The following is a 13417-nucleotide window of genomic DNA, read 5'->3' as shown; positions in this document are numbered from 1 at the left end:
GGTTGTACACAGAAATCTAACAAGGATTAACGTGGCTAGCTCATTAACCAAATGAAAAGGAACAATTGAAAAGGCAGAGAAATTTTCTGTTTAGCAGGCCCATGTAAATCATCTCAATGGTAACTTGACGGAAAGTGCAAATTGGCTAGCTGGAGATCTCTGCAGTCTCCCAGGCCCGGCGGCCATTTTGAAAAGACAATACCCTCTTCACGAGCAAGAGCAATGCTCGCTGCGCCCAGCGGGGCGCGCGCACGTTGGGCAGGGGCGCGGACGACGCCCCCTGGGTGCGCGCACGCACGCAGCCATTGCCTCCTCCCTCCGCCGTTCTCTTCCGAGTTATGTAACGGCGCTGCGCGCTCTCGCCCCGCCGAGGCCCAATGGCGAGCGGACTGGAGGGGGAGGGGGGAGGCCGTGCGTGCGCGCTCTCGCAAGCTCAGGCGCGGCCCCGCGGCAGTGCGTGCGCGCTCACTCGCCCCCTCCCCCAGTCTTTCTGTCTCGGCCGTCGCGGTCGCCTTTTTTCATCCTTCCGTCCCCCCACTTGCTCGCGTGAGGTGCTCGCAGCGGACCGGCCCCCGCTGAACTCGCCATGGCTGACGAGAAGCCCAAGGTGAGCGAAGACGGCGGGGAGCGGAGGCAACGGAGCCGGCACGGGCGGCGGGGACGGAGGCGGCGCAGCGTCGGCTCCGCCGCGCCGGTTCTTGCGCGCCATTTTCCACCCTCTCCCCCTCTCCGCCTTAATCGGATTTCTTTCTAGGGGGAGGGGGAGGAAGGGATGGGGTGCCCCCTCGAGGAGCTCGCCTTTCCTTACAGCGGCGAGCCTCCCTTGCCCCTGCGGAAGGCTGCGGAACGGCCCCTTCCCTCTCGGGTTTCTGTTGTTGATGTTGTGGCCCCCTCCCTTTGCAAGAAAGAGGCGCTAGTCCCTCGTGTGCTGGGCGCCGTCCGCAGCTTTATTGACCGGCGAGGGGGGTGGCGATGGCGATGGGAAGGCCCCTCTTTGTGTCGCTTCCTTCCTGGCTGCCCTGCACGCTGCTTGCTGTCCTCCCTAAGTGGCCCCTGGGCGGCAGGTAACCCCTCTTTCTCTCTCCGCTTCCCGCGGAGGTAACTGGCCTCTGGCTGGCCTGGCTTTTCCTTTTCCTCCCTCCTTCCTTCCCTCCCTCCTTTTCCGACGTACGCCTCGTTTTAAATGTGACTTCGGAGGCGCCAAAACGTTGGCTGCGCGAAAAACCCCTTTCCTCTCGCGGACTCCGCGGGATCCCGCCCGCCGCTCAAGGCGGTTGAACAGAGGAACGTTACTATTATTTTTTTTTACAAAAGGGGGCGACGGTGGTGGTGTTCTGTGCGTGCGTGCCTTTTGGATGGAGTTCGCTTTGTGTGCAGGAGTGTGCAAGGGCGAGATCGGAGGTGTGGGACTTCGCTGCTGCGCCTTCCAGGAGCTCTCTGCAAAGCCTTGCAGCCTGTGGCGCCTATGGTTTTTGTATTTTTGTGCGTGTGTCTTAGGTGCATCGGAAGTAGGCCATAGGGAACGTCTGTTGTGTGGAGTCGGGCGTATTGTGAACTTAATGGGATGGTCATAGTCATGGGTTCTTCACAGGTACGAGTTGTTCCATGAGGCTCTGAGCTCGTAGCGATCAGAAATAGGGAATGTTCCTAAGGTCAAACGATGCCCTTTTAAGTGGCACCCCAGCATACCTGCATAGCTTACAGTATAGTATGGAGGAACCTTACCCAGACCCAGACTAGTAGGTGCTATGTACTTTTAAAAAATGGTGGGCATGCTTGCAAAGTAACTTTTTGTTTCTTAAGTTCCTTAAGATAAAAGCTAAAAAGCTCTTAAGATGTCTTCATGGTGGTGGTGGTAGTTGTTTTTTAACCCTGTTGAGTGAGAGAAGATAAGCACATTTTAAGATACATTATTTTTCTTTTCCTCTTATTTATTATATTTATATCCAGTGTTTCTGCCGATTAATTTAAGGTGGATTGCATCCCCCCCCAATTTGATCCCCATAACAACCCAGTGAAATAGTTTAAGGCTGAGACAGTAACTAGCTCAATAACACCCTGTGAACTTTATGGCAGAGGAGATTTGAACCCTAAACCCAGATCCAAAACTTAGCTAAGAAAATGTCTTTTTTCTCCCCCCCCCCTTTTTTTGCAGTGGTGGAGTTATTTTAAGAACGAAAAAGAGAAGTAGTTTTGTTCTCATTATGCTAAAGGGACAGAATAAAACAATAATTGCATGCATTATGAGGCTGTGCTTCAGAGTTGTGTACATAAATACACTAGAACAATAACTTAATGCTTGCCTTTAGTTTAAATAAAGCAAGAGAGGTGTTGGTAATTGTCAGGTCTGTAGCTAAAGCTCCAAGAATAGCTGTAGCTTTCCTAAGAAGGATAAAATTAACTATTGTGCTCTTTACAGCTGCATGCTGCTGCCTTAACCTTTAAAACTCTTTCCCCATATAGTAAGTCAAGAGCACTTGGGCTCTTAAATTCATCATTATATGGTGCTGGTCAGTTTTATTGGGTGATTTAAAATGAAATGTCTGCGTAGGTAAGCCCCACTGAGCTCACTTGTGCTTACTTCCAGGTACGTTTGTGTAGAATTGCAAACTTAATGAGGTTTGTTAGTTTTAGTGTTGCCATGTATTGTTGTGAATCTTGTATAGTAGATAAATCAAGTGAAATCTATGTTTAGTTCAGAACACAAAGCATAGAAATAGTTGCAGTGATCTAATTGACCTGTCTACTATGGACCATTTGTTAGTTGGCAACAGCCCACTAAAACCACTTACTAATGAATGATATTTCTGAAACAGAGCTGTAGTGGCTAGTCTTTGAGAACTCTGGTTGTGATAATGCGTATTGAACTTGAGGATTCATTACTAGATGGAATAACTTTAAAATCATTATGCTTTTTTTTCCCTTACAGGAAGGTGTGAAGACTGAAAATAATGACCACATTAATCTGAAGGTTGCAGGGCAAGATGGATCTGTGGTGCAGTTTAAGATTAAAAGGCATACACCACTTAGCAAACTAATGAAAGCCTATTGTGAACGACAGGTGAGAAGACTGTATGAATACTCAAAGAAACATTTTGAGGCACCTTCATGCCTATTAACCCTGTAATAAACATGTACAATTGTACATGTAATGAAAGTGCATCCTTTCATGATCTTCAGTACAGAGGTACCTCGGATTAAGAACTTAATTCGTTCTGGAGGTCTGTTCTTAACCTGAAAATGTTCTTAACCTGAAGCACCACTTTAGCTAATGGGACCTCCTGCTGCCGCCGCGCCACCACAGTACAATTTCTATTCTCATCCTGAAGCAAAGTTCTTAACCCGCGGTAATATTTCTGGGTTAGTGGAGTCTGTAACCTGAAGCGTATGTAACCCAAGGTACCAGTGTACTCTCAATGAAAAGGTTCATTCTCAGTTCAGCTTTCTCCGTAGCTCCCACCTATTTAGAAGATAAGTGCTACATTCCTTTTTGAGTTTTCCAGCTTGGTGAACGAAGCAAAAACAGAAAACAAAACAGAAGAAAGCAAGTCTAGGCATTTTGGTGCTGATAGTTAACTTTTATAGTATTTGCTTTTGTATTGTTTGGGATAATTTTATTATAGCAGGTTGAGGTAGTATTAAGTTATGACACCTGTTTTTGCAGTTGAGTTTGGGGAAAGTTATGCAGTGTTTTCATCTTATGGTCTGTTTTCCCACTTTTCTGGCTTGGAAATAAATCTGCTTCAAAAGGTGCATACTTCCATATTGCAGGTTTAGAAGACTTAAGACTACCACAACCTAGTAAATAAAATGGGAACAATTTCCATAGTAATAAGGCAATGTAAGAATATTAACACAAAGCAGTTGAATATTTTGAGATTCTGTACATGTCACGGTGAAGTTGGTCTCTGAAGTTAGCTTGCTCTACTACTTGTTATTAACATGGTTAGGGCATAGCACTTATATTCACAAACTTTAAATATGATGCAAGTTGTGAACAATAGTTATCCTGTTAAGTTTTCACTGAAGGACTGTGAACAGACTTCACCCTAAGGTTTGTGCTAGACTGAGTGCTTACACTGCAGGTCCTTCTGACAGTCTTCTCATAAATTGTGTTGTGGCTTTACGATAGAGTGGATGAAGAGCCTTCTACTTCCTAAGCTAGCTCTGTCTTTTGCAGAAGCTTGTGTCTTAAGCTGAGGATGAGGGATAATTTTTGGATGAAAGAAACTGTTGGTCATTCTGCGAATACTTCAGTGGAACATTCAACCTCATTTTAGTAGACTTTCATGTAATTGTTGAGGAGCAAGAACATGGCAGTCTTCCAACATAATGCTTGCTAAAGATATTCTACAGTGGTACCTCAGGTTACATACGCTTCAGGTTACATACGCTTCAGGTTACAGACTCCACTAAACCAGAAATATTACCTCGGGTTAAGAACTTTGCTTCAGGATGAGAACAGAAATCGTGCAGTGGCAGCGGGAGGCCCCATTAGCTAAAGTTGTGCTTCAGGTTAAGAACAGTTTCAGGTTAAGAACAGACCTCCAGAATGAATTCAGTTCTTAACCCGAGGTACCACTGTATATCCAAGCATCACTAAACACTGAAAGTATAATACAAAATATGCAAATAAATGATGAGACTAAGGTTTAGCATTTCATGAGGACAAAGGAAAAAAACTTAGGAAAATGGTAAGACAGGATCATTGATGCATTGGATCAAGCAGGTACATAATTATGCATGGTACGCAGCAGAGGTCCACAAGTTCTTGCTATGGCAAGCATAAGTAGCCCCAACACCTCTGATGCACAGTGAGACAAGCTCTTTTTTGTCCCTATATCCAAGCTTGGAAGGAGAGATGGGACTACTTTGTGCTTTGCTGGGCCTTCCCAATGTTCTGGAAGCACTGCACAACAAGGATGAATTCCAGAGCTGAAGACTGTTCCCGACCCATAGTGTATGTCAGATGCAAGATTCCTTCCCGTGTTGCAGGAGTCAGAGCTGGATGCTTGTTGACCCCGTGGGCTAGGTTTGACAGGGCTGACCACCTATCAATCACCTAATATGTCACGGTGATGTCCTGTGACCTGTTTTTGCCCATGCATTTTGATATCAAACCGTAAGAGCAAAGGCATGATGTCTTGCTAGCCTTGACCCTTTACCTGCACCATGCCTGATGTCATGTATGATTTCAAGTGCAAGTAAACATTGCTTGATCACAAAGGCTACACAGTCCAAATGTGGAAGTCTTGTGGGCCTCACTGCTGCCATATTGAAAGGTGAGCACACACCTGATTACTGCAAATTTGACTGGAGAAAATTGTGAGAGGGCTTTGTGTTTGTTTTTTTAAAAAGTTCTAAATTGCCAGTCTTACCTATGAGAATCTGTTTCTAGTCTAAAATGTGGGGTTAAAAAAATCTGGCATGGTTTAGAGAAAACCTCTAAGCAGTTTAATTAAAACAGTAAAATAATAATAATAAAGCATGATTAGTTATAAAATGAGCACACAAGAAATGTAGCTTTGGCCTTTGGTGCTGAAAGTAACAATTGGGCTAAAGTACAGTATGTTACAAGTGACAAATTTCTACTTGTGGTAGAACGTGTCAGTTCATGTAGTTAAGTGGCAGCCCTAAAAGTATGCAGCAAAGCAATGGGTTAAAGAGGGCAGAGCAGTTTGGATTTACAGTATATGGGCTTAGTCATGATAGTTTATTTTACTTCTTGACTAGCTGGCAGTAAGGACCAATGCACACGCATTCAAGGTAGCAATGCTTGTACCTAAGGTTCTATCTCATCTTCCCATTGTTTCAAAAACATACCCAAATAATAATTAGGCATATTTAGTATGCACAGCCTAATAGGATCAGTTTTATAACTTTTCAAGATGTCTAGCCCATGTAACATTTTGGGAGCAAACATTGGCTTCTGTTTTGATAATTGAAGCTTCCTAGTGGCCAAAATGATGGTATAACCAAAAAAATGAGAGAGGAACTGGACTTAAGTGGAAAAAAGAGAGTTTTAAACTTAATATACAGCCTTGACATCTCTGACTCTGAAATGCTTTTGTTGTGCCTTGCAGAACTCATAAGTGCAGAAACAGCGGTTTTGTTAGATGTTTGCAATGCAGTGCAATAAACCTAGAAAAATATTCTTGTTTCTCTGCTTTGGCTGTGGGTGAAATTCAGTGTAGCATTATTACAAATACTATGACTGCAGAAGCAAGCATGCTGTTTGTGAGGTTCTACCACCAGCAGCCAATTTTGAGGGGTGGGGAGGGAGAGACCTGTCATACAAGAGGAAGTCCTTGCACAGGGCTTCCACTAATGGGATACATTAAGTGAATCCTGCAACCCTTCTGAAATGTCAGTCCTTCTGAGACTTGCCACACTAAAGTCTCATTCAAGTTTACTCCCAATTGTGATCTCAAATCACTGCTTTTGGACTTGAAAATGTATCAAGCATCTCCTACATGCTACCAGTAGGGGCACTGCTGAACACCTTTATTACACAAGCAACACTTAATTTGCCGCTCAATAATGTGTATTTTGGTGTTCCTTTCTTAAATGCAAAGATTGGTAAAATAAGTATGATGGCTTGTGGTAGCTGTTTGGCTCAGCTGATAAGTAATTTAGACTCTTTTTAAAATTTTATTTATGTAGGGTTTGTCAATGAGGCAAATCAGATTCCGGTTTGATGGGCAGCCAATCAATGAAACAGATACACCTGCACAGGTAAGAAAAAAGCTGTTAATGTTTCTGCTAGAGTGAAAACAGAAAATAAGAATACAAATATCAGCTAAGAAATAGTTTAATACTAAATCTTAGCCATGTTAATAGGTAGGTCATGCTGATATGCAACTAACACTGTGGTATGTAGAACACTTATTCAGTTAATTGCCAAATGCAACAATTTTTATTTTTTTTAGATTTTATGTCCCTAGTTCTTGATAATCGGGTCCTGCATGCAGTTTGCGACAACCTAAAAGTACAATTTGAATTTTACCCAATTCTCCCTGTGCCATCCTAATACTTTAGCCTTCATTGCAGGTGTAGGGAGTTTTAATCTGATCCCTGTACAGTAATACATTATTATTGTTATGGATTCACCATCCTGACAAGTGAATAGTACAATTCTTCTGTCTTAATTACAGAAAATGCACTTAAGTTTACTATAATTAACTCTGGATTATTAATCTCTGTTGGCTTTGATTCAAAAGTGTCTCACACAAGTGGAAAGAAGACACTTGCATGCAGACAAGATAGCCTTTCCTGAATTCTGTCCGTCTTCCCATCCTGCAGTAGCGCTCTCCCCTTCCCCCCGCATGCCCATACTATGCCATTCTAGAGGGGCCTCTGCTCCCCATGGAGTGGCTTTTGAGAGACATCTGGGACTCCACTGGGAAAGATAAACCAGAAAATCCCCGTTGCACAAGCTCTGTGCCATTTGTGCTTCTGTTGATCCAATCCGTTGAGTCTGGCGGCACCAACAGAATTCAGTTCACTCATTCTGTAATGCAACCTTGTTTTCTAGTTTAGGTATATTAGTGGACTTCGTGTTACAACCACAGTGCAATCTTTAGGCTCTTGTATTTGCTTGTAGTTCTCTTTAGAGCAGGAGAAATGCAAATAAAAATGTTTTGATTGTGTCATTTGTTGTATTTTGAATTGAATTTTAAATCTTTTCAATGCAGTTGGAAATGGAGGACGAAGATACAATTGATGTGTTCCAGCAGCAGACAGGAGGAGTCTACTAAAAGAGAACCAAACTCCCTTTCCCACAGACAACACATTCACAATTAGAAAAACGAGACTTGGTTCAGCCACATCTTGACTACTGCAGTATAGCTTTCTCTCTTTGATTTCTTTTCCTATTCCTTCTATTGTACATAACGTAACTGGTGTATGTGCACAGACATGCATATTTTTTTTAACTAAATGGCCAATGGTATGTTTTGATCAACATCATATGGAGATGGGGTGGTAAAAACAAACTGGTCTGTGAAAATGCCCCATTCCTCCATGGCATGCTCCTCTAACTTTTATCTTTATATTCCAGTAAGTTATTTTGCTCTCATTGTTGAAAAACAAAAACCTTGCATACCTTATTTGATTGGATAATTTCAATGTTTTTCTTTTATCGTTGTACAACCAAGGACGATTTTATAACTTTTTTGTACGTAGCTGTTACATGTAGAGCAATCTGTCTTTAAGTAGGGGTAAATTACTCTAAACAAAAAATTGATCTTGGATAGTTTTCCCTTCAAGTAAAGCGTCTTGTTGTTTAAATAAACTTCTTGTTTAAAATAAGCTTATTTTTCTGTGTTGTGATAACATTTAAACTTGGGATGAGTCAGCTGATGTGGCAGACACTGAATCCACTAGTTACTTGCTGTTGTTTCATCAAATTGCTTGCCCAGTTATTATGCTGCCCCCTACTGTCTAGAGCAGAGTAAAATTGTCAGAAGCAGAGAGACAGACTTTTATCCTTTTTTAAAAAAAGAATAGCTCTTGTACTGGAAACCTTGGAAAGAAATGCCAAGGTTTCTACAATAGATAGCCAGATGAAAATGTTTTGCTTGTGTTTCATAGAATCATAGAGTTCGAAGGGACCACAAGGGTCATCTAGATCAACCCCTTGCAATGCAGGAAACCTGTCCAACGTTGGGTCAGACCCATGACTGAGATTAAGAGTCTCATGCTCTACCAACTGAGCTATCCCAAGTATATACAAAAGGAAACCAGCTGGCACGCACCTTTATATTTGTGTATAATTGACAGGCTGTTCTGAAAGACCAAGGTCAAACAATATGTAATGTGGGTGATCTGTGGCTAGGTTCCTTCAAGGCTTTTTAGTGATTATCCATCCTCACACAGCTACTTTGAAGTGCTGGTGAAATGTTTAACCCTTTTTTCACATACAGTTTCCCTCACATTCCCCCTATCTAAAAAGCAACCCATCACCCTGCTATTAACTTTGTGGGGAGAAACGCAAGATGGAGGCTTTATGGAGAGGTGGTTTATGGGTCTGGAAGATCAAGACAAATTTCCGGTTCTGGATGGGGTTGCACTCCTCTGGAAGCAGGTATAAAGCTTGGAGGTGTAGTTAGTAGTGCCTTTTACCTGCTTTCTCTGGAACAACCGTTTTGGCCGCATCAGGATTGGGCTGGCTCGGCTAGTGGTAACCTTGAGACTGGATTCCTGTAGTGGGCTATATGTGGGGCTGCACTTGGGCCTGGTCTAGAAGCTCCAGCTAGTGCAGAATGCAGGGGCTAGGCTGCTGATGGTGTCAGATGGCCAATAGCATGGAGCACCTCTGCTAAAACCTCTGCCCTGGCTGCGCATATGCTCCTGGACTAGGCCTGAACAACTTTGGGTCCAGGATATCTTAAGGACTGCCTGAACCTGTGATTGGTGATCAATCAGTCAGATCATCCAGAAGAGCGCTGTTAGTTGTCCCACATGTTAGAGAGGACTGACTGGTCTCCGCTAGAAGATGGACATTCCACATCTGACCTGTGGAATAAATACTATTTCAGGAGAGATTTAGCAGGCACTCTTAGTACTTTCATAAAGATCTTTTTATGCCATTAGGACCTGTGCAGCTGTTAAAACTTTATTGATTAGCTAGTCATTTTCATAATCATTTTATATTGTTTTTATGGTGCTTTATGTTTTGTTGTATATATTATTGTACTCTGCCTTGAAATATGAGTTGGTGGCATATACCGTATTTTTTGCACCATAGCACTCACTTTTTTCCTCTGTGCGTGTTATGGAGGGAATGCCTACGGGTGGCATGCCTACAGATTTTCCTCCTCTAAAAACTACGTGCGTGTTATGGTCGGGTGCGTGTTATAGAGCGAAAAATACGGTAAATAAATGAATAGCTTGAGAAGGCTGATTTAGATTGGGGGAAATAGCCTAAGATGAAAGGGGATGAAACATCATTTCCCTTATCTTTGGAGTAGTTGCTTGGGATCAGTTATTAAAAATAACTGGATAGTGGATCTCCTATGTCACATTAGTTTTGCCTACTTAAGTTCATAACAAAGTAATCTGTAAAATATAAAGTACTGTTCCTTACAATAAACTGCTGTTAAGTTATAAAAAAGGATAAAGCTATTACATTAATAGAGGGCTCAGGATTTACATGTTTTTCATCTGCTAGGGAGTAAAATATGGTTAGGATATTATGAGATTATTTTACACATTTAGTGATTAAAGCAGTACTCTCATCAAAAACAACAGTATTCCTTGTGGAATGGGAAAACAGACATTGTAGTTTGTTCTAGTCTTGTAATCTTTTATGTGAATACAACATTGGGGTTCTAGCATTAGTGTGAAGGCCTAATTAGTGCTGAGAAGTTGTTAGTGCAGAAATTGCCATATATGCAGTTGCCTTCCTACTTTTTCCAGAACCCTGCTGCAGCTGGGCAGTTAAGTTACTCTTGTTGCCTTGTGGAGATTCAGGTAAGCCTTCATAGGAGCCATAGGAGCTGGTGCAAAACTGTCAGCCCACGGTCATAAGTTGTGATAAAGTTGAGGTATCTAGTTCAGAGCAGCCAGGTTTAAGATTGTAATTTTACTGTAAATATTACTGGTTCTGCTTCTACTGTTAAAAATCCATGGTATGGGGCTTCTTGAGATGAGATGGAAGGAGAAGCAGGAGAGAGGCTTCAGCATCTATTGTCATAATTTCAGTTCTACGCATGCTGATGAAATCCAAATTTTAAGAATGTCCTAAGAATACTGGGGTATATTTTTTAACGTATTTTTAAATTTAAGATTTTGTCTCCATCCGAAATTGTATAGATTCACCTGATAGTATGTACTTATAAGTATTTTAAAACAAGGCAATCTCAAGAAATTTATTACGAAAATGAAATTGTTACTGTCTTGTTGGAATGGAGTTAAGCAAGAGCATCTGTATTCCAGAAATGTTATGCTTATTTACTTTTGTACTGCCTTTCTGAAAACTACCAAGGCAGTGTATTAAAAATAAAAATGTGATAAAAACATTGCAAGTACTACTAAAAGATACAGAAGTTCAAATTAGGAAGATGTGCCTTGACATATTTTCTAAAAACAGGGTGGTAGGGGGCAATTGTAGCTCTGAAATGGCATATACACTGTCCAGTGCTTCTGCAAATGCACTGTATTTACAGGGCTAGCTAATAAATATTTGATAAATTGCATATCTACCATTCTGCAAACGTGAAGAGGGGTATGTTCAAAAAATAACCCATCTGTTTCAAAGATTTAAATACATGGTCTGATGAGTTTAAGAAAGACAGAAATATATTTGTGTCAGCAGCAATGGGACATTTACCGTACTTGAGGAAAGTGTTGGATTCATGATGACCTATTTTTCCTACTTGATCATCTGGAATCGAACACCTACAATTATCATTTTCTAGATTGATTCCCATGGGCATAGCTTCCTCTCAACCAAATGGAGTTGCTTTCAAAGGGATGTGGTATTCCAGTGCTGCTTCATGCCTGTTTACGTCGCCCAGTGAACAAAAATACTATCATGGTTTATACAGATAATTAGGGGAAGTAACTTGTCTTAGTCTGTAGTACAGATAAAAAAACTTCTGAGAGCCCCCACAAATTCAGTAATTTATGAAAGCAGCTATCTACTTAATTGGTGTGTTACGGGGTGGCCTCTATACAAAATGGGTGCCTGGTGCCAAGTAGGACCAAGGGCAAATTCTGGTATGAAAGGATGGGATAGTGCAGATACTTTATGTGTTGCTCTTTTCACCCTCCCAAGAGTAAGAGACTGCAGTCATTCACAGGAGAGAACACAGGAGTAAAGGATGCCAAAGAGGGTAATTATCTGAAGACAACTTCCATGAAATAACAAGCTTTCAAGGGAGTGTGGAGAGTTAAGTGTTTTGACTGGGTGGTTTCAGTTCCATCCCCCTTAATTTACCTTTACTGAGACAGCCATGACCTCATCTCGTTACAGTGTTTCTCTCTCCCCCCCCCTTAACTGAATGACTTTAAACAGGGAAATAGGTTTTCCCCCCTGGTCTATGTCTCAATATGGAGAAGTGATTAGAAATGCTTGTTTCAACAGCGGGACTGAGGAGACAGTACTCTATAAATGTGAGAAGCTAGTATTACTTGATAACCCTGCTTAAAGTGATTTCACACTGATTACCTTTTGCTAGCATTGTGTCAGTGCTACTACACTTGAGACCAGCACCTTGTAAGTGTTCCCATTCCCAAAAAAGTAAATGATGCACTTCTTTTGTACTGGGTAGGATTATGTCATATCATAGAATAACAAAACCTTGAGATAGAACTATAGTGCCCTTTTGGCTTTAAATTTTTTTTTTTTACTTGACTGTTGCTTCATGTTCTCAAACATGCATGTACATGCATACTTTCATAGCTTTGTAGAATAAAAAGTCTGCTGGCCGCTATGATCGCATGGTAAATTGCCACCCTATTTTTCCTAGAGCAAAACTGAAGGTGCGTTTGGAGAGGAGTCCTCATCTAAAACATCAAAGCATTAAAAAAATACTGGCATGTTTAAATACCAAGTGCTTTGCAAAGCAGCTGCTGGAACCTACATTTTAGTAAAAAGTCAAGCACTATGCTTTATCTCCCCCCGCCACGAAAAAAACCAATTTCTTTTTCTTCATGCGGAAACCTGCCTATTTCATGCCCAGTCATGCTGCCTGCATCAAGAGAGATGTCAGCTTTTTCCTTTCTACCCTCTTACACATCGTGGTTTTACATCGCAAAGCAATAATGTGATACCATTGTACTGCATACTTCTATATTCAAGTATTTTTATTTTTTGCCCGCTCATGCGGTAGGAATGTTAGCATCACCCAGTTCAATCATATCCTGGAAGCAGCAAAACTACGGGGCATTGTACTGAAGTAGTGAGTTGTCAGAGATTTGTTGTGTTGCGCGGTTTTGTGTACAGTAGTTTGAAAGGGAAGAGCGGCACTTTCTTTTCATACATTATGGGGGCCAAACCCTGGACGTGCCGGGTTTATTTCAGGTTCCGGGGCGCGACCAAACACCTCTTCACGCAACCCTGCTATGCCACTCCCTATGAAGGGATCCCCTTAAACTGCTATCTCGTAAAGAAAGGCTAAGGAAGTTGTTATTGCCTCATGTGTAGCCCAGCCAATCAGCACCCAATTGATTTGAGTGGCAGCCACACCGTTAAATCGGAAACAAAGGGGGAGAGCGCTCTGGAACAACCAATAAGCGCTGAGCAAAAGTACCTCTCGTCCAGTCCAGCGGGGCGTGCTTGTGGCTGGACCAGTCTCCGGCATCCGGAGGCGGGACGATCTCTGGAGTGGCACGAGGCCGGCAAGTGACGCTGGGAGAACGGTTTTGAACTGTCCAATACGACGGCACGAGCCATGACGGGTATAAAAGGAGC

The 13417-nt window shown here is 42.2% G+C and overlaps 1 protein-coding gene across 1 annotated transcript; it reads left to right on the top strand.

Moving 5' to 3' along the window:
• Window positions 1–417: 417 nt before the first annotated feature.
• On the top strand, window positions 418–8310 carry SUMO2 (small ubiquitin like modifier 2). Its single transcript, XM_053375860.1, has 4 exons — window positions 418–607; window positions 2930–3061; window positions 6664–6735; window positions 7695–8310. Exons 1-4 carry the CDS (start codon window positions 587–589, stop codon window positions 7755–7757), a joined length of 288 nt encoding a protein of 95 aa, XP_053231835.1. The 5' UTR covers window positions 418–586; the 3' UTR covers window positions 7758–8310.
• The last annotated feature ends 5107 nt before the right edge of the window (window positions 8311–13417 follow it).

The sequence above is a fragment of the Podarcis raffonei genome, chromosome 2 (genome assembly GCF_027172205.1).
Source record: "Podarcis raffonei isolate rPodRaf1 chromosome 2, rPodRaf1.pri, whole genome shotgun sequence".
NCBI lineage: Eukaryota > Metazoa > Chordata > Lepidosauria > Squamata > Lacertidae > Podarcis > Podarcis raffonei.
Note: the sequence above shows the minus strand (reverse complement) of the source record. Positions and strands in the feature narration are given on the sequence as shown.

Excerpts from the sequence above, each read along its gene's own strand:
- SUMO2 (XM_053375860.1), top strand. The coding sequence starts at position 587 with ATGGCTGACGAGAAGCCCAAG. Across the intron at positions 3,062-6,663 it reads AAGCCTATTGTGAACGACAG|GGTTTGTCAATGAGGCAAAT; the intron begins GTGAGAAGACTG and ends TTATTTATGTAG. Across the intron at positions 6,736-7,694 it reads AAACAGATACACCTGCACAG|TTGGAAATGGAGGACGAAGA; the intron begins GTAAGAAAAAAG and ends TTTTCAATGCAG.